Raw genomic sequence first — 20,577 nt, 5'->3', positions numbered from 1 at the left:
TAAAATGAGACGCAAACTAATGAGACACCAATGTTAAAGAAGAAGAACTACTCAAATACTACCAGAGCTCTTGAGAGTGTCATATGTAGAAAAAGAAATGGTGTTAGCCAAATTAGTCAATAAAGAGGCTAAGAACAAAATAAACAATGTAATTAATCACACCATATTCTCTCTTTGCCTTCTCAAAATTCATCATTGATCTACACTGCGAAGCCCATCCACATTATAGTACTTTGCGAGAAAATCTCTCTAATATTAACAAAAAAGAGAGAAAAATATCTCATGTAGTTTTGCTTGAGAGCGGAGCCAAAATTTTGTCCTAGGTAGGGTTGACTTAAGTAAAATTTGCGTATCAAATTTGTAACCAGAAGCATCAATGCTTGCCAAAGATAAAGACTTCCTATTCAATTACAATGGTTCATATATTCAATCATTTATACGTTTAGTTTTCATGATAATTTTTTTTCTACTAATAGACATGACTAAGATTTGAGAAGAGAAAAGTTTTTTTTTTTGAAGTTAGATTCGATACAAAACACAATAATAGGACCTAAACCCTTTTGTCTTACCAAGTAAATGAAACAAAATATAGTAAAATACTAAATTACGTCTACGAAGAGGGAATTTTCCCACAAAGGGGGCCATCCCCTCCCCCACAACAACTAAGAGACAGAGGGAGACGAAGAGAAAGAGAGAAAGATTAAATACCTGAGAGAAAAGATGAAGCGGAAGAGAGATAAAAGAAAATAAGAACGTAAAAATAGCAAGAAAATTAAAGTACAAAAGAATAAGTGAAAAGAAAAGGTGGGTAAAAAGGAAGACTAGACACAATTGAGTGCCAAAATGACAGGTTACGAGTAAAATTAAGACTAAATTTGGGGGACAAAAAACAAACGCAAAAAATGTTAGAATCACACTTTTGGGTGAACTCAAACCTCCGACCTATTGGGAGATAGGTATGGTTTCTACCAACTAGGCTAACTACGTTACTTGTTGTTATCTTGAACTTAACTGTTAAGAGCTCCCTAAGCTATAGCCTGGATTAGTCTTCGCATTGTTCCGTCCATGGTTTTAATATTTCAATTGAAATGCGGGTATAAGTTTAAATACTATGTTAAATAGAAAACGTCAAGAAACGAAGCTTGATAATTTTAAAGTACACTTTTACTATATACAAAATCTACCTGATCAAGATGCATAACTCATCATAGAAAAATAATATTTTTGAGGAGGTATGCAGTTTTCGGCTGCTCTATTTCTAAAACAATATAGTAAAAGTATATTGAGTCTTACAACATTACAAAGAGATGCTCTATACAACATATTGAAATATTAGTATATTTCTTCCGAAGCCCAGTTAGACCTCGTTTAGGTACACGTATAGCTTACTCAAAGACTTTTATATTACCCTTTCAATTAAAGTGTTCTTTACCAATATATTGCAGCCGTTCAAAGGCTACCATGTGGTGTTTGGTAGTGGAGTAGTGGTGGTTTTGATTGGTCTGGGTGGAGTTGTGGTAGTGATTATGGTGGAATAGAGAGGGTGTTGGTGATGTTGTTGGTAAAGTTGCAACGATAGTGATGGAATGGTGTTACTGGAGTTGGTGTTGTGTGGTGGTGGACTAGTTAATTGGTAGTGATGGTGGTGAAGTGTTTGTGGAACAATTGCTGTGGCAGTGGAATTGCGACATAAATGGTGGAGTGGAAGTAATAGAGGTTGTACAGTGGTTGTGACTGTGGTAGCAGAGTTGCGGCGGAAGTGGTTAGGTGGTAGTGGTGGAGTTTCACCGCATATGGTGGAGTTGCGGCAGAAGTGGTGGAGTGGTGGCGGAAGTTGTGAAGTGTTGTGGTTATAATGGCGGAGGTGGTGAATTGTAAGTGATGAAGGTGGCCAAGTGTTTGTGATGATGGTATATGTTCATTGATGGTGGCCTTGGAGTGGTGGTGGAGTTGCGGATAAAGTGGTGGAGTTACACCATAGGTAGTGGAGTTGTGGTGGAAGTCGTACCTTGGTGGAGACGTGGAGTGGTGGTGGCAGAGGTGGTGGTGGGTGGCAGTAGTGTAATTTTTCACAAAAAAAGAACGACATTTTTCCCTTAAGTGTCACTGCAAACACGTGTTTGCAACAATTTGTTTTGCGAACAAGTGTTTGCAACAATTTGTGTTGCAAATAAGTTCTGCAAACATGTGTTTGCAACAATCTCGACGACAATAAATGAAACATTTGGGTTGCTTCCTTTATCTTTCCGCATTTCGCATACATGTCAATGACTGAATTAGGGACTTCTCTCTTATTTTTCAATTGTAAATGCACTCGCTATTCTTCTTATATGTTCTCCCATTTAATGTAGTTTGTTCATGTAAAAGACATGTGAGGGTGACAAGTAAAAATGGTAAATTTATTTAAAATTTCCCAAAAGTATATGCCTTAACTCTTTTCGACGGTTGACAGTCGCCACAAAGTGAAACGCAAACCGTGGGCATACCATAAACTCCATGAATAAGACTACTAACTATCTAAAGATAGGAAAAATTATGTTAGTTTATGCTCAACTATTAACACTTAAATGTAACGAAGCAATCAATTTCTCCCTCAAAAACTAGTAAAATGTCTTTCTTTGATATTGCTTGGAAATAGCTTAAACCACTAAGTCTCAGGATTCTCTTGGCATTGATCATCTGTGAGGCACATACATTCCTTAGTTAAAATAGCAGAAGAGTTTGAAGTGTTCACCAAGCAAAGAGGTCTTTCTTGTTCATCTTTTGCAGCTAAAATTAGCTTTGGACTCGAAACCATCTTCCAAATACTCTAATTACTAGAGCAGACCGTCGAGAGCCCTACTGAAAGCCCACTTTTGACAACGTTCAAACACATTGATGAGCCCATCAATTTTATTTGAGATACGATGCCGTTGTAACTCCAATGGCTTCTTTTTCGACAATCAGTTAGTTGAATATTGTTGTTTTCATCAACGAAAACACAACATCCAATCAGTGGGTGATACAAAATCTGATACGTTGAAACTTCGGATCTAGGATCTTCATGAAATAAATCATATAACCACTCAAAACGAAGTAATTTGTGTTTGGTTTTTTTGCAATTTCAACCTTTCGTCTTAACAATAAAACCCACGAAAGAACAAAACATAACCAAATGAAAATTGGAATGCTTTCCCACAATGAAATATAGAACCTTCTTCTTGACAATGGAAGTCCTCTCAACGGAGAAACTAAATCATTCATAAACCACTGAATTGAAAGTCTGTCGCGTACAATTACCAATTAAAAACATACCATTTCCAAATTTGTAATTCTGATATCTTATAATGCTTCAATTTGTTAGCCGTGTAGCTCATTACTAACAATCTGGTGATGCATATTAATGCACTCCATTCATTTTATTGGTCCAAAAATTAAATTCGATGACTAAGATACTTAAGACTCTCAAAAGAGATCTCAAAAACAGAGTTTCTAGTTGAGACATCTTAAAATTTAATGCTTCCACATCATCTTAAGATCTCAATTGAGGTTTGCATTGGAGAGGTTTTTTCTCAGAAAAACTCTAAGGTCCTAGGTAGCACTTAGGAGTTTAAGAGTGAGTCTTGCACTGAAGACACTCTTATTAAATGTTCGTTTAATTTTCTTCCGCACTGAGTACCCCATGTTTGATGGTTTTGAAATAGTTTTCTAAAATTTCACATATAATATTTACATATATATAAAAATGCTAAAATTATCATGATTTTTCTAGGTCTTTCATAAAGGAAGAATAATGTTTAGAGAAGAGACTTTAATAATTTCTTGTATCAGGAGATGGATAAATTCTTTCAATTTTTAACAAAGTTAATTATAAAAAAAGGGTTAATTCTGTTTTGGCCCCCAATGTGACTAACTCACCATTTTGGCCCCAATAAATGTCCGATTTGGCCCCAAATACCACTTTTCGGGCAGTGTTGACATCATCAAGTCAAATGAAATACTTTCTTATACCCTAAATACCCCTCTGACCATATCTTCTCTTTCCCACTTCGAATCCCGAGCAATCACATCAATCCGGCTAATAAATTCCTTATTCTTTACCTTCCCAAGACATTTACTTTCTCTCCATTATCTCCATGAAACAAATGAAGGTAAACTACTGTAAGGATGAAAAAATGGGTAGCAGAAATTAGATAACCAAATAAGAGATCGCTCTGTAAGACTTAATTTCTCTGAATTTGTTTTTGACGAAGAGGAACTTCGTGATGATATGTTTGATGGTTGACTCGAAAAAAGCTACTGAAATCTTTCTCTTTGTAACTTCCTCTCTCTATCATATATAAAGGATAGGCAGATCTTAAGGGTAAAGGATAAAGTCAATACTAGCAATATCATATTAAAACTTACCCAAGTAGGATTTACATGAAATAAGTGAAATAAACCTCAAGAACAACATAGTATGTTTTTTATGAAAAATCAAGAACAGTATTTGGTTATAGCAGGCATGTTCCCCATTAAAGTATCTGGTCAATAGCTAACCAAAATAGCTTGCTTGAGCAATTGTGGGTTATCACCATTACAGTATACAAACAGTAATTAAAGTTCATATATTTTCCCTATCGTTTGACTTAGTTTATCGTGAATTGAAGTTTCAAAATTTTCTCTATCGTTTAAACGGAGCTCGATGCTTTTATCAGATTTAACTTAGCTAGGGAAAAAGAATAAGGTTCGGCTATATATATATACATTATGGCAATGATGACGGATTTTTGGCTTTCAGGAAGCTTGGACTGGCGGTTAAATCAAACTTTTATGGTGCTGATTCCTAAGAAGAGTGCCTCTGAGTCGCTCAATGATTTTCGCCCCATTAGTCTGGTCAGCGGACCCTATAAGATCCTCTCCAAAGTGCTGGCTAACAGGTTAAAACCTTGTCTAGAGACCCTTATATCTCCTAATCAGGGCGCGTTCATAGAAGGGAGGCAAATTCTTGATGGCGTTCTAATAGCTAACGAACTGCTCGATTCAAGGATTAAAAGTGGCACAGAGGGCATCCTGATTAAGGTTGACCTCGAAAAGGCGTACGACAAGGTGAGTTGGGACTTCTTGCATTCAATCATGACCAAGATGGGTTTCAAAAGAAAATGGCTCTGCTGGATTTATAAGTGTGTGTCTACAGCCTCTTTCTCAGTATTGGTAAATGGCTCGACTACGGAAATTTTTCAGAATTCGAGGGGCTTACGGCAGGGAGATCCCATTTCCCCGTTATTATTTTTACTCGTGGCTCAGGTTCTGAGTACTCTAGTCTCTATTGGGGAAAACAAAGGTTGGATAGAAGGATTCAGGGTTAAGGAAGCAGGTACAATGGTTTCTCACCTCCAATTTGCGGATGACACTTTATTCTTTATTCAAGCTAGCCGCTCTCAAATCTTAAAGATCAAAGACATCCTAATTTGGTACGAGGCAGCCTCGGGCCTGAAGATCAATTTTTCCAAGAGTCAAGTGATTGAGGTGGGCAAGGTTCATGAGCTGGATGAGTTAGCAAGGCTGTTCGGGTGTGTCACAGGATCCCTTCCTACTTCTTACCTTGGGCTACCATTAGGTCATGGATATAAGTCGAAGAAGCTTTGGGACCCAATTTCGGAGAAAGTTTCGGGTAAATTATCGTCGTGGAAAGCAAAGACTCTGTCTCGGGGAGGTAAGGTGACTCTGATTTTGGCCGTTCTTTCAGCTCTCCCTATCTATTTTCTGTCTCTCTTTTCGATGCCCATCGGTGTGGTTTCTAATATAGAAAAGAGTTTCAAAAACTTTCTCTGGAACTCGGGAGAAGAGGGGAAGAAAATTCATTGGGTGGCTTGGGAGTTGATTTGTAAACCCAAATCGATGGGAGGTTTAGGAATCAAAAATCTCAGGATTATGAACGACGCTCTTTTATCGAAGTGGTTATGGCGCTTCGGGACCGAAAGAGATAGGTTATGGAGGACCATCATAGGCCAAAAGTATGGGGAAGCTTATGGCGGCTGGATTTCTCTCCCTCCGAAAGGAACCTATGGATGCTCGGTTTGGAAAGGAATCTACAAGCGTTGGGATGTATTTCACGACAGGACCATGATCAAGGTTGGTTCCGGGAATAATACAAAGTTCTGGCAGGACACTTGGATAATGGAGAAACCTCTTCGAGAGGTTTTCCCCATATTATTCCGCACGTGCGTTAACAATGAAGGCAAGGTATCTGATTTTTTTAACTCAGTGGAAAGGAAATGGACGGTCTCTTTGAGACGCGAGCTTAGAGAATGGGAGATGGAGGATTTCAATAGATTGACGGTTTTATTGGACGGGGTTATTTTATCATGCAGCCTGGACGTGAGGGTATGGATTTCATCAAAGTGCAAGGAGCTCTCGGTTAAGTCTTGTTACGATACATTGGCAGAGGGCACGGATCAAGAGTCCAAGGTCTTTTTGGATGTTTGGAGAAGGAATGTTCCGCAGAGGGTGTCTTTCTTTCTTTGGGCTTTATGTTTAGATCGGGTTCCTACAATCGACTTATTGAAAAGGCGGGGGGTTGTAACCCCTAATAGATGCCCGATGTGCAAGAAAGATGAGGAATCAGGATCTCACCTTTTCATTCATTGTGACATAGCATACCATGTGTGGCGTTATTTTATTGGCTCGTTGGGATTCTCGTGGGTAACCCCAGCCTCAGCTTCAGATTTATTGGCAGCGTGGGGAGGATTCAAAGGGAGAAACCCGATCATGAATATGATTCCAAAGGCGATTCTTTGGGCCATTTGGAAATCTAGGAACGCGGCGATCTTCACCGATAAGACGGGGACTACGGAAGATATAATATTTTCAGCTAAATGCTTTGTGTACCACTGGAGCCGTAATATGCCAAGGTTTAAATATAGAGGGTTCGCTGAAATTGTGGGAAATTGGGGGGCTTTCATATTATCGTTGTAGTTCTGCTACTCTTGTGGGTTTCGGGCTTAAATTAGGGCTGTTTCTTTTGTGGTCTGTGGGGATGTGCGATCTTTTTTCTTTTTCTTTTTGGGCTCGGCTTTAATGCCTTGGCGACTTTTGTCGCAGCTCCTGCCTATTTAGGCTTGTAAATTCTCTGCTCCTCTCTTTTTTTCTCTTTCAATTCAATCATATTATTCAAAAAAAAAAATAAAGAGAGAGAGAGAGAGAGAGAGAGAGAGAGAGAGAGAAAGAGAGAGAGAGAGCTAATTTTTACGTGTGATTTAACAAATAAATCTTTTTATATGAGAAGAAGAACATAGTATTTATACAAATTTGTTTTAATGAATTTTTTAAGAGAGAACTATTTCTTTTCTCTTTTGTGAGCATTAAGGAAGAAAGATGAGATAAAGTGTGTATTTGAAGAGATGAGGTTTCTACTACCTTCATGAAGGGAGATTAATTTCTAGAGAGAAAAAGTATGGAAAAGTAGTGAGAAGAAGAATTAATTTCACAGTTCTGATTGTTTGATGAAGTTAAAGGAGAGAAAGTAAATGTATTGGGAAGGTAAAAAATAAGGCATTTATTAGTCATATTGATGTGATTGTTCGGGATTTGAAGTGGGAAAGAGAAGATATGGTCAGAAGGGTATTTCGGGTATAGGAAAGTATTGCATTTGACTTGATGATGTCAGCACTGCCTGAAAAGTGGTCTTTGGGGCCAAATCGAACTGTTGGACACTTATTGGAACTAAAACGGTAATTTGGTCATAAATTTGGGGCCAAAACGAAATTAACCCAAAAAAAACTTTTTTTCTAGCTCTTAGAATAGAAACAACTATGGAAGAGGAATAAAACAACTATGGCAGACAGATTGGCAAAGTGGGCGAGGAAGATGAATAAAACGCAGACATGGAAGAATATCCCTTATTTTATTTCAACTATGTACTGTAATAGAACTCTTGTTGTTTAATATAATCTTAACTATTCAACAATAAAAAAAAGAATAGAAACAACTAATGTCTTAACGAGACAAACCTCTTTCAACAAAAAAAACAAGACAAGCCTTGTAGCCTGTAGGGTTTATGCTCTATGATTAAGTGTTAAAAATGGGAAGTAACCTTAATACTTTATTATCAAAAGTCACCCTTCTTACATAATTTACAATCAAATTGTTGAGACACCCAAAAGTAAAACAGACAATGTGATATAAAACAATTTGACGAAGAAAAAAAAGATTGGGCTTTCGTCTTCCCCTCCTTGATAATCAAGCCCCCCTCAACAAGATTAATTGGCGTCTTTTAAATAACCCTTAAGCTATCTGGGTTCAAGTGCTCAAAGGAAAATACTTCCCCAAATCTAGAAATCCATCCCTTCCCAAAGCTAATCACTTTTGGCCGTGGAAATCTATTAGCAAGCAGTACAAGCAGATGGAGAGTCTGGTCTTCTGGGATATCAATAAAGGTAATCATATTAATATCTGGCACGACTACTAGATTCTCAATCATCCTCCCCCATTATTAATCAGAGCGGTTCGAATCTGGAATGGGTGGCGCAGCTCATTACTAATAATAACTGGGATATGAGTGTTATAAATAATTGTTTTGATAATGATATTTGCTGATCAATAGCAATCATGAACTTACAGGCAGACCAAGAAGACAAACCTATATGGACGTTGACTAAATCAGGTAACTTCTCGATTAAATCTATGTATAACTTTCTCAGGACAGGAAGCGCAGAGCCACTGCACGATCAAAATGATTGGTTATTTATTTGGAATATAAATACGACTCCTCGTATAAAATGATTGACAACTCTTTCGCCTGCATTAATTGTAATGAATATGAAACTCTTGACCATGTGATGTTACATTGTACTTTTGCGAAAGCAATCTGGTTTCATTTTCAGGTCAAGACGGATCAATTAACAACAGTCAATCTATGGATAAAACAATGGAAAAGACTTGATGAAGAAACTATCAATTTCTATGCAAAAAAACTGTGGTTTATTTGGAAAGCCAGGTGCGAAAATTGCTTTTCAACAAATAAACAAAACCCTGTACAAATGATCTCTCGGATCAACAATGCTTCTACCAACCCACTCAAAATTGAGTCTATTATCACTAACAAATGTAGGGTAAAACCAAAGAATAAAAAATGGAGACCTCCATCGACACCATTTCTAAAGTTAAACGTCGACGCTTCTTTTTCCACAATCACTGAACCAACAGGTATTGGTTGCATCCTTCATGATGCAGAAAGCGAACTTTATCATAGCAGCAGCGGACGCAGTACGATGTCAGGACGCGGAAGAATGTGAAAGCTTGGCAATTCACTCTAGTATGTTATGGGCAATACAACTGGGCTTAAATCATGTACACATAGAGAGTAACAATCTAGCAATAATCTAGTTCATCAATGACAACAGTAATGGACTTCATTGGCAATCTCAGAAGATCTTGAAACAAGTTACAGCTCTCAAGGACAAGTTCGAAGGCATCATCTTTACCTATTCTCCGAGGGAAAACAACATCCTGGCAGATGCGCTAGCGAAATGGGGTAGACGCTGCGGGAAAAGAGAAATTTGGAATGTTGTACCTTCTTTTGTTCCTAAACTACTCTAGAAACCTTGTATATTTGGTGGTTTAATGCTATTTTCTTTCATAAAAAAAAAATAATAACAATAATTGAGCAAAAAGTAATTTTGTTTTGCAACTACTGAAAAGTCTAAGTTTCCACCGACCTAACTCTAGATTATCTTAGCAAACAAAGTCACAACTCTGTTATTAATTGTCGGGGTTTTTTCCCAATTTTTACTTGTATTGCTTTAATTAAGATTGATATTGAATTCATAGTAGAAAAATAGTACATTTTTCATATGTTTTCAAATTTGTACTTTCTTATTTCAAGAGAAAATAATCGTACAAGTAAATTCACTGGTACAAAATTACAAAGGGACGTTTCTATATAGAAAAAATTGAAATATTAAATTCTCTCTTCATTACCAAGTTACTCCTAAACATATTGCTATTTGATCCGGTTTAAATCCATCAATAATGACATTATACTCAAAACAATAATGTAAGTCTTGAACTTCATGGATAATAGTTTCAAGTTTCTTGTATTTCTTGAATGAGTGGACATTGCAAGTTCCTTCAGTTTACCTCTTTTTATCTGGTGCAGGATTCTTGAAGATAAACGCTTCGCTGCATTTCACTATCCCGTAATGGATGAGGATGCGCCAGAGTGTCATGAAATTATTCAGAATCCCATGGACATGTCTACTCTACTGAAGCATGTGGAATGTAAGCTGGAACCGAACCCGTGACCTTAACTTTGGAAAATAGTTGTATAAGAAGCTTCCTGACGTTCAAATTTGATGGACGCCATTTCCTTCATGTAAGAAACTACATTCGTGTATTGAAGAAAATATTTGTGAGGTCAAAATAGATGAATAAAATACCAAAACAATCTAAAACGGTTATATCTAAAGAGCATAAAAAGAAAAGAATACCTAAGATAATCAAGACAGTGTTTACAACTTTAAAAATTAGTCATCTATAGAATAATGGAATTAATTATTTAAAAAATCATTTCAGAATAAAACATTAGTATCTTTCTATTTCAGTCTAAATATTATTGCCACTGTAAACAAAATTACAAATATAAATTTCCATTATTGCAACGGTAAGAAAACTACAAATATAAATTTCCATTATCTCGAAAAAAAAGTACAATTTCAAATTGGTAAGGTACTCCTAGACATTAGTATATCCAATTCACTTGGAGCACATAATACGAAATACATTTTTTTTCCTGTCTAACTTTGAAATCGTGGAAGTGGACTTTGACTTGATATCATTGAAAAAAAGGTGAGAGGGTTATTGGAGCGGGATCGTCGAGAAGGTGACCAGAAATGTCACCAACCAAAAATATAGTCAAACTTAAAGGTTTAAGGGGTTGTGGTATTTTTGAATCTCATGATTGCTCATAATATTCTTGATATAATTTCAATGCAAAAAAAAAAGTATAATTCAACATGCCATGCATCTTGAATCTAACACTTTCGACCCAAAAGTAACAAAAAATGCTAACCAAAATTAATCTAACAAAGACAATATAATAGGAGAAACAATGAAAACCAATCACTATGAAGTACAAAAAAAATTAAGCAAACCTTGATTTTCACTCACTTCCTTTCATGTGGCTAACTAAGATGGGGGAAAAGTTTTAGAGAAGAAAAACGAAGGGAACAAGATGGGTGTGAATGAAAACAAGAAGCATTGGGCATTATTATATAGAGGAAGCTGACGTTGTTTGGAAATCTTGTACATGATCTTCGGACGAAAACAAGATCCCACAATTAAATGTTCCATGAATATCAAATCAAAATAAAATTTTGAAGGATTTTCTATTATCTTCCCCAAATTTTGTTCCTTTTTAAGTTAGAAATCTTGGAACCGGTACAATTAATGAAGAACGTTCAAGTTAGACTAAAGAAAATTTGGAAAGATTTACAACTTATTATGTGCCCAAAAAGTTGTAGGTTAATTTTTAGTGGTTTAAGATACCTTAGTTTGTTGTCGAACCCTAATTTATAAAATCAGTATAAATGATTTTAGAAGGGAAATAAGAAACCATTTAAAACGAGACTTATGTAATTACACTTTAACGACACAAGGAAGATAAGTTAGTATTTAATTAATGAGGGTTTAAAGAAAAACTACCTAGCTAAAATCAGACGCAAACTAATGAGATACAAATGTTAAAGAAGAACTACTCAAATACTACCAGAGCTCTTGAGAGTGTCATATGTAGAAAAAGAAAAGGTGTTAGCCAAATTAGTCAATAAAAAGGCTAAGAACAAAATAAACAATGTAATTAATCACACCATATTTTCTCTTTGCCTTCTCAAAATTCATCATTGATCTACACTGCGAAGCCCATCCACATTATAGTACTTCGCGAGAAAATCTCTCTAATATTAACAAAAAAGAGAGAAAAATATCTCATGTAGTTTTAATTGAGAGCGGAGCCCAAATTTTGTCTAGGTAGGGTTGACTTAAGTAAAATTTGCGTATCAAATTTGTAGCCAGAAGCATCAATGCTTGCCAAAGATAAATAAACTTCCTATTCAATTACAATGGTTCATATATTCAATCATTTATACGTTTAGTTTTCATAATGAGAAGGCACACACTCAGAAGGAACGGTGGGCACCTCTGCTGAGGAAGGAGATGAAGCATCAATTCCAGAAATAGATGAGGCTAGAGGCATAACCAAAAGGGGAGTCACAGAGTCGCGCAAAGGCAAGGCGGAGGGCGTTACTGGAGTGGAATAGGCCAAAGCATATTTCACAGGATTTAGTGGAGTGTAAGTTTTGGGATGTTGAGGAATTCCCAGAGAGGGCCTAAAAGGGGAAGTATCCTATAGAAATTTCGACATTTTGAGAGTCATAAAGAGATTTAAGGTTGTAGGCCGCATGTGGTGTATCCCTTCTTTTAAAAGAGATAAAACAAAAATTCAGGTTTGACTCGCATGTCAAATTAGTTGTAACGTTGGCATTGTGAGCAAAAGAGAGACATCTGGAAATACAGAGATGTAAGTAGTCCGCTACAATGTGCACAAAATATCATGTGGAGACCTATGAGCTAAAATTGAATTCGACATATTATTTATAAGGTAAGTTGTTGTTATTAAGCGTTTCTGCTAAAAGTTGAGGGGAAGATTAGGCGGAAAACACAAACCACGAGAGACGTCAAACAAATATCAGTGTTTCCATTCAACAACCCCGTTTTGTTGAGGGGTGTAGATGAAACTACCTTAGTGGATAATGCGATCATAATGGAACCAAGATTGCAAATCTTTGGTTATTAACTCTAGTCCATTATCGAAGTGAAAAGTCTTACCAGGACAGGTTGAAGAAGTTGTCGAATTACAGGCGATAGATTTGATAGACGTTTGATATTGTTTAATTGTAAAATTAAATGAAAAGTCATGATATTTTTTTTGTCTAAGGTTTGGATTCCATTAAAAGGTCTCAATGTATCTAAAGTAGTCATAACCACAGGCTGAACTTGTTTTGGAAGAGGGGATCACCTAGGTAGCGCATAAGCTAGAGACGGAGACTGGATAACCTATACTGCAAGAGGTCGGCTTCCCGGTCAAATGAAGGGTATTCCCAGAAGAAGAGTTGAATAATATCGGTTTTCGGTACTTAATGACTTTTCTAGTGGTTAACTGACAGGTTGGGAATCTGAATATCCCACAATGGCAGAATTCATCGAAACCAGATTTCAAGATATAGTGACTGAGCGCGTACCCCATCTATAAGTTGCTAGTTCGGCTTGTGATGAAAGTTTAGTAGTATAAAATAAGAGTACACGAGTCAACCTTACAACTCCCCTACATATATTTCTCTATAAAAGGTCAAACAAGCAGTATATCACACGTATCTGAACTATAACCCTGTCGTTATATTTTATCGGTTAAGATGTGAATAAGACTACCTTTTCAGGATAAAGAGAAAAAAAAAATTATTGGTGTGTTTGGTTGCAGGATTCCTATCAAAAGTGGAATTTGGTAGGAATCATGAATCCTTGGTCTGTTTGGCTACCAAGAATCCTAGGACTCTTGAATCCTAAGGATTCCTAATTCCAAAATTTGTATTGGACCAAAATCCTACCCTACCCCCTAGGATTTGCTAGGATTTTGGATTAATGAACCTAAATTTCAAACTTAAAATCAACAAAAAAATATTTTCTTCTACAAAATCATTATTTTTTTTCAAAATCATTATCTTTTTCAAAAATCATATTTTTTCTAAAGACGTTTAAAAATACTCAAATAATAATAAATCATAGGATTCTTAGTTGCCAAACAAACCAAAAAATATTACTTTGATTCATGAATCCGTGGAATCATAAATCCCAAGGATGAATCCGCGGATTCATGATTCCGCCATCCAAACACACCATATATTGATTTACCCGTTCCTCTTCGCTTTATGTTATGCTTTTAGAGTGAAAAGTTCGCCGTCAAAATGCTACTATTGAATTGGGTGATGTGGTACCTTAGGTCATTGTGATGGGGCTAAGAGGTGTCTCATCCCTTCCCCACTAATTCAATCATTCACTAGGAAGCCTGAGGGAAGGGTTGGGGAGGATCAATCGGGGGAAGTGACAACAAGAAGCTACGACTCAATGCAGTGGGGATTACCCTTCCTGTGAGGGGGAATAAAGTTTGTAGTGAGTGGTGGAAATATGGATTCATTGAATAACTTCGATTCGGGAACAATGCATCAACAAATAGGGGATACGGATCTTGCTTGGTTTGATGGCTAGCCATTCGAATTACATTAGTTGGCATCCTGAAGGATTCAGTGAACGTCTTGAAACACAGGAACACAAGATAATTCACTGAATGGTTGTTGGCTTGACTAAGACTATAGTTGTAGTATGAAATCAACAACGTGTAGCTGCTTGGTCATTGAATGTTCCGCCCCTTTAGGAAGTATGTGAGAGGATCAATGTTGAGCAGAAATGGGGTTGAAGCAGCCAACAACACATTCCTCCGTACTGGACTATTTTCTTGTCCTGTAAAGAAGTTTTCTAATTTTGGGCAGGTTTTTAAAAAACTTCTAAGTTTTTCACTTTTATGTAAAAGAAAACACAAATGTGCAACGCATAAAATAACGCCTAAAAAATTGTTTGCCATTTGAAATGTACAGGATATATTAAATGTCTTATACGTTCCTCCCACAACGTAAGTTATATATAGGGAGAAAGTGATGGAAATTTTTTTTATGTACAGTACATATATAGTCAAATGTCTTATAACTTCGTTCCAAAACGTAAGTTGTTTTAATCAAAATATAGAAGACATTTTGTTATGTACAGTAAATAACCAAATTTACTGTAATGTACATACGATAATGTCTTATACACTTTCCAAAACGTAAGTTGTATTAATCAAAATTTAAAAGATATTTTGTTATATACAGTACATAACCAAATGTAGTGTAATGTATACATGATAATCATATGATAATGTCCTATACACTTTTCAAATTTCTTACACTTTTTGGGGAAAAAGTATAAGGCATTTTGTTATTTGCAGTTCATAATCGAATGTACTGTATATTCCTTCCAGAATATAAGTTATCTTAGTGGAACTTTATAGGATATTTTGTTCTGTACAATACATAATCAAATGTAATGTACTCTACATATGTTTACGTCTTATACATTTTTCAATTTTCTTACACTTTTTGGGGGAAAGTATATGTCATTTTGTAGTGTACAGTACATATGATTAATTATGTCTTATATACTTTTCAAATTTCTTAAACTTTGCGGGAGAAAGTATAGGACATTTTGTTGCATGTGTAGTTGTGTACAGTACATAATCAAATGTCTTGTACTGTATATATGATTATGTCCTATACACTTTTCAATTTTCATACAGATTTTAACAACATGAACATAAAATTTGTTGACAACAACAAATGAATTATAAAACATTCCCCCTTTATCATCATCATCATCGTTCATAAAAAAATATAATCCGTTCAATATTATCAACATCCTCATACACACAGAAAAAAAAATTAATAATTTCATCTTTAAACTTTTAAATCTGAAATTTCTTTCATACACACAGAAAGAGAAAAAATAATTTCATCTTCAAACTTTTAAATCTAAAATTTATTAGATCAAATTTTGTAGAAAAGACCTATATATAGATCTAACAATGAAAATATTTAAAGACGAAGAAATGCAAAAAAGAGAAACAACATTTTGTACTGGGAAATGCTAAAGAATCTTTGAAAAGATTCTTGACACGATGAGTCATACGGGTAAAAGAACGGTCCAGATCAAAGTCAAACTTTGAAAAACTTTTGTCTTTTAGTGAAAATGAGTCATCATGTCAAGGATTTTGTACATGTAGCACTCCCGTTTTGTATTTTAAACTCTAAAACCAGATTTGATGCATCCAGGTTTATGTGAATATGGATTTAGGGTTCCTATCGAGATTCAAATTGTGTGAGAGAGGGTGAGAGACACACAAACACACATATTAAACTTGACTTCTCCACCATTAATAAATGAAAAATCCATCTTGTTGCTTCAACATCCCAATGAATCTGGTCTCTACCCATAAATAAAAAACCACTGATCTAGCTCTTCACCATCAAACAACACCTGAGAAATGAGAAATTGTAAAAGTTTTAAGAGAGAGGAGAGGTTGTAGAAGTTTCTTAATGAGAGAAAAGAAAGGCACTGTAAAGTTTTTCCTAGAGATAAAAATGGAGAGTTGATATAAGGGAATCAGGATAAAGGGGTATTTCTCAACAAAAAGAATAAGATAAAAAGGGTATGAGGAAAGTGAGACTGATTTCCTTACGTACGTTTTTGCTCTGGGCCCACCAACTACTTACTAGTTGGACCTTCAACTAATTCCCAAATTAGTGTCGATGTTACCCTGAATAGGGTAATCCCTTTTGGACCATTCACTCATTTTTCTTGAGAAAATGTATTACATTAAGAGGTGGAACCATCTGGGCTCGGACGCCCACAGACAATATTTGGTCGGGCTCGGGCGGATCGGGTAAACCCTCCTATTGATCATTAGATTAAATCGGACTTACCGGGCGGACAGATTTGGAGGTGCCCGTAGCCCGCCCAAGCCCGCTAAGATTCTCGGGTGTCTCAGGCATCGGGCCTCTCGGGTAACGGACTCTCCAATGTCAATATTTTGGTTTTCACTTTAAATTCTATGTAGAAGGTCCCACTCTTTAGATAAAAGTTTACAACCGATGTGGGACTAATAACTTAAGGGGTATTAGTTCACATTCCATCATTCCCTTCCCTTGAGTAAAGTTCCCAACTCCTTTCTAATTCTAAGTAATAGATGTGGGGTTTCAAAAAAAAAAAAAAATAGTAAAAGATGGCTGATAATTTTTAAGTGTTAGATCACCTTGAACCCTTTCCTTCCCTTCAAACTTTTAGAACTCCTCTCTTATTCCGAACTCCTTACTCTGACCAAATATTTAGTCCCACACTGTTGGTGTTAAAGATAAAAAAGCAAAGGGAGAGGTTATATAACCTCTTCCTTTGTGGTAGGCCCAAAATGGGTCTATTCCGGCAAGTATACGGGATCAAGTTATAGTAAGTTCGGAAGTCCGGAAATCGATCCAAGGGATAAGTAAATTCGCATTAAATCTTAAGATTAACACCCATTTCGTAAAATGGGTGTGTTTTGAAAAATGATTAAAACAATAATTTCAAATTAAATGAGAGGGAAGCAAGATGAAGAAAGATCTAGGATTTAGATCCACCATATTAGTTCACATTCTGACACATGAAATTAATCAACTAAACCTCTTTCTTTATAACTCAAAATTTAATATAATGAACTATATAAATTTTGGAAGATATTCTTGATAAAACCCTTTCATAATCATGTATGTATAGAAATTAAAACACAATCAAAAGGTTTAAGTAATCAAATAACATATCTCAAAAAGATCCATAATAGATTTCCTTTACAATCCTATATATGAAATGAGCTGCACATTGAGTTTAAATACATATTCATTGATAATACAAAATACGTACATGGAAATAAATGAGACAATGAAAAGAAGTCACCCAAATCCTTGCTCCAAATATGATCCAAAATAGTCTCTATATACAAATAATAGCTTTTTTGGAAGATGAGGAAAGAGACATTTAGAAGAGAAATAGAAGAAGAGATTTTAGAGAAGAAAATAGGTTAGAAATGGAATTTAGATGAAGAAATAAAATGTAGAAAAAAATTGAGTAGAAGAGGTGAAGGTGGCTAGAGAAAGTAGAAGAAGATAGGGTTTAAGTTTAGAAAAGATGAGGGAGAGAGAGGCTAAGAAGATGGGTTAGAGGAAGAAATACGTTTGAAAAATAAATGAGAGGGATATCAAATCTACTAAAAAAAATGACAGGAAGAGACTTATTTATATGAGTTGATAGCTATGATTTTAAAAGATAAGGTTGAGAGGGCTAAAATGAGAGTTGTGATTACTTTATCTCCAAGAAATAGATACATGTTGGCTAAGGTGGGGGCCAAATGAAGGGCTAAAAAGGCAATTTGTAAAACCCCAAATACCTTTTTTTTAAAGTTCTTGTGGAAATGACGAAATTTGGATGCTACTGTATGAGATGATGGATCATAGAGTTAACTTGAAGCACAAGCAGCAGCTGTCAGATTAAAAAGAGCACAAATCTGGATGACTAAGATTAAAAAATTCAGTTAGGTACTACGTTATCTAAGTTACGACGGGTGACATTATATCATCCTCTGTAGGGGCATTTCAGTGCTCAATGGGAACACGGAACAAAGATAATCCACACTTCAGATCGCGCCACGTCATCCATTCGTATCCCACTAGCCAGATAGGTGACCGAAAGTATCCCACCAGCCAACAATGTTTGACTCCAACTTTGACTTTGGCTTATTTGTCGTCAGGACTCCGATTTGACTTCTGTTTTCACCTAGGAGTTCGTCTTGGACTCTATTTTTCTCCCATATACTGATATTAATGAAATTTATCAGAATAACCTTGGTTCCAAATGACTAAAATGCCCATTGAGTATCTTTTTCTCGTTTTTACCCGTTTTCCGCTCTTAACTCCACAAAAGACACATAACCAATCATTTTATTAGAATAAAGATTCGAAATGAACTAATTCGCCTAAGTTAAACGACTCGGATGAGACATTTTAATGACCCATCACTTTGCTAAATAAAACAAGGCGCTCCAAGGGCAAAAAATTTGGCCAAGCTCCAACTATTTAGTCCCACATTTTTGGATCAAATATGAAAGAACAGGGGAGAGTTCATATATATAACTTCTTTCTTTATTCCCAATACAACTCTTTCAAAAGACAAAATTTGTACTTTTTTTTTGTTGAGAAACAAGGAAAGAAAACCGGACTAGCTAAAACCTCTTTCGTTGCTTCCCTGTACAAGGCTCTTTCAAAAGACAAATTTTGTATACAAAATTTGTACTCTCATAAGCTATATAGTCCCACATTTTGGTGTTAAAGGGGAGGGGTTATATATAACCTCTTTCGTTGCTTCCCTGTACAAGGCTCTTGAAGGGCCAAAATTTAAGTAAGCTCTAACTATTTAGTCCGCTCTTTGAAGGTCAAAATATTTGATTTTCACCAACTCTTTAGTCCCACATCGATGGTGTTAAGATAAAGAAACAGGGGGGGAAGTTATAACCTATTTCTTTGATTCCCAAAACAAAATCCTTTTCACAAGTTTCAACAAAAAAAAAGATCCTTTTCACAAAACAAGGCTTTTTAAAGGCTAAACTTTTTTACTCTCACCAAATCTTTAGTCTCACACTGGTGTGCTAAAGATAAAGAAGCAAGGGGAAAGGTTATATATATATATATATAACACAATTGCTTTTCAAAATAAGGTTTTTAAAGGCCAAAATTATTTACTTCACAATCGTTAATACAAACCTACGCGGGTGATCGGGTGGGCGGGAGCCGGATAATTCACGGTCAGGCATATCGAGTCGAGACTCGGGTAGGAGGCCTTGACCGAGTCCCGCCCACTATATCTCGAGATAACGGGCCGGGTAAGCTCGAGTCGGGCTCCTCTCGATCCCCGGGTCTTAACGGTCCAAGCGGAGAGGGTCGGGTCTCAGGATTTTGGACTGTTTTCCCAACCCTAATTACATTAGGAAAACAAAATAGTTTGTCTTTTTTTTGAGAATTTAACTCTATAGTACTAGAATGTCAGTAACTTTTTACTTTAAATGTGGATAATTTTGATATTAATTATATTGACAGAAAACTCCGAAAAAGTCTTTAGATTTTCGTATAAGACTTACAAAACCCGAGACTCCAAGAGTAAAGAAATACTTAATTTTAATGATAAACAAAATGTGAATTAGTTACTGGATCCCTTTTATATCGTATTACAATTTCCCAATCCCAATCAAATTCAAAATAACAAGGTCTAAAAAATAAAATACTAGAATCTCAAGAAAATAGGAAACTACCTAAACTAAGGAACACTTTCTAAAAATAGTAAAAAATACTAAAAATCCATTTTGAGGGCATATACGATGGAATTTGTCCCTCCAAAGTGGTCGAACGTTATTTTGTACCAACACTCAAAATTTCGTTCAATTCTAACACTCGTACTTTGATTTTTTGTCGTTGTTTTGCGCCGAGGTTCAATACTGAAGATAGTATAGTGGTGGAAGAAGAAAAGAAAAGTAATGATGAATTAAAGATTTAATGGCAAAAATGATAGAGGGAAACAATTTGCAGACTTGGTTGATAACTTCATTGTTAGAGAGCGTTGAGATTCTCGGTAGGCAACTGGGTGCTTGGAAAAACAAGGTGCCTATAAAATTTCTCAATTTTGGACCACCTAGTTGTGCCCGCTTATAGTTGTTCTGGCGGATGTTTTTAGCAGCGCCCTCTATATTTTCGGCTCGTCGAAGAACTGGATTAAGTGGAGTTAAAAAAAATCTCATAAATACTTTTAGATCCTTAAAAACCACTTGATGTGCTTGACTTATCAACACAAAACTTTCAACAAAATACGTCGTGCCGAAAATATATTACTAGGGAAGTTTTA

At 35.8% G+C, this 20,577-nt stretch overlaps 1 protein-coding gene across 1 annotated transcript; it reads left to right on the top strand.

The window, feature by feature from the left end:
- The first annotated feature begins 4,737 nt into the window (after positions 1-4,737).
- Positions 4,738-13,267, top strand: LOC147537024 (uncharacterized). The gene is made up of 3 exons (XM_086642724.1): positions 4,738-6,872; positions 10,118-10,239; positions 13,182-13,267. The coding sequence occupies exons 1-3, from the start codon at positions 4,738-4,740 to the stop codon at positions 13,265-13,267; spliced, it is 2,343 nt and encodes a 780-aa protein (XP_086498850.1).
- Positions 13,268-20,577: the final 7,310 nt, after the last annotated feature.

This window comes from Eschscholzia californica, unplaced genomic scaffold, assembly GCF_041429995.1.
Source record: "Eschscholzia californica isolate CP2 unplaced genomic scaffold, dmEscCali1.0.p SCAF_5, whole genome shotgun sequence".
In the NCBI taxonomy this organism is placed as follows: Eukaryota; Viridiplantae; Streptophyta; class Magnoliopsida; order Ranunculales; family Papaveraceae; genus Eschscholzia; species Eschscholzia californica.
This window is presented reverse-complemented; position numbering and strand designations above follow the sequence as displayed.

Excerpts from the sequence above, each read along its gene's own strand:
- LOC147537024 (XM_086642724.1), top strand. The coding sequence starts at position 4,738 with ATGACGGATTTTTGGCTTTCAGGAAGCTTGGACTGGCGGTTAAATCAA. Across the intron at positions 6,873-10,117 it reads TGGAGCCGTAATATGCCAAG|GATTCTTGAAGATAAACGCT; the intron begins GTTTAAATATAG and ends TATCTGGTGCAG. Across the intron at positions 10,240-13,181 it reads TCTACTGAAGCATGTGGAAT|GTTGGGAATCTGAATATCCC; the intron begins GTAAGCTGGAAC and ends GTTAACTGACAG.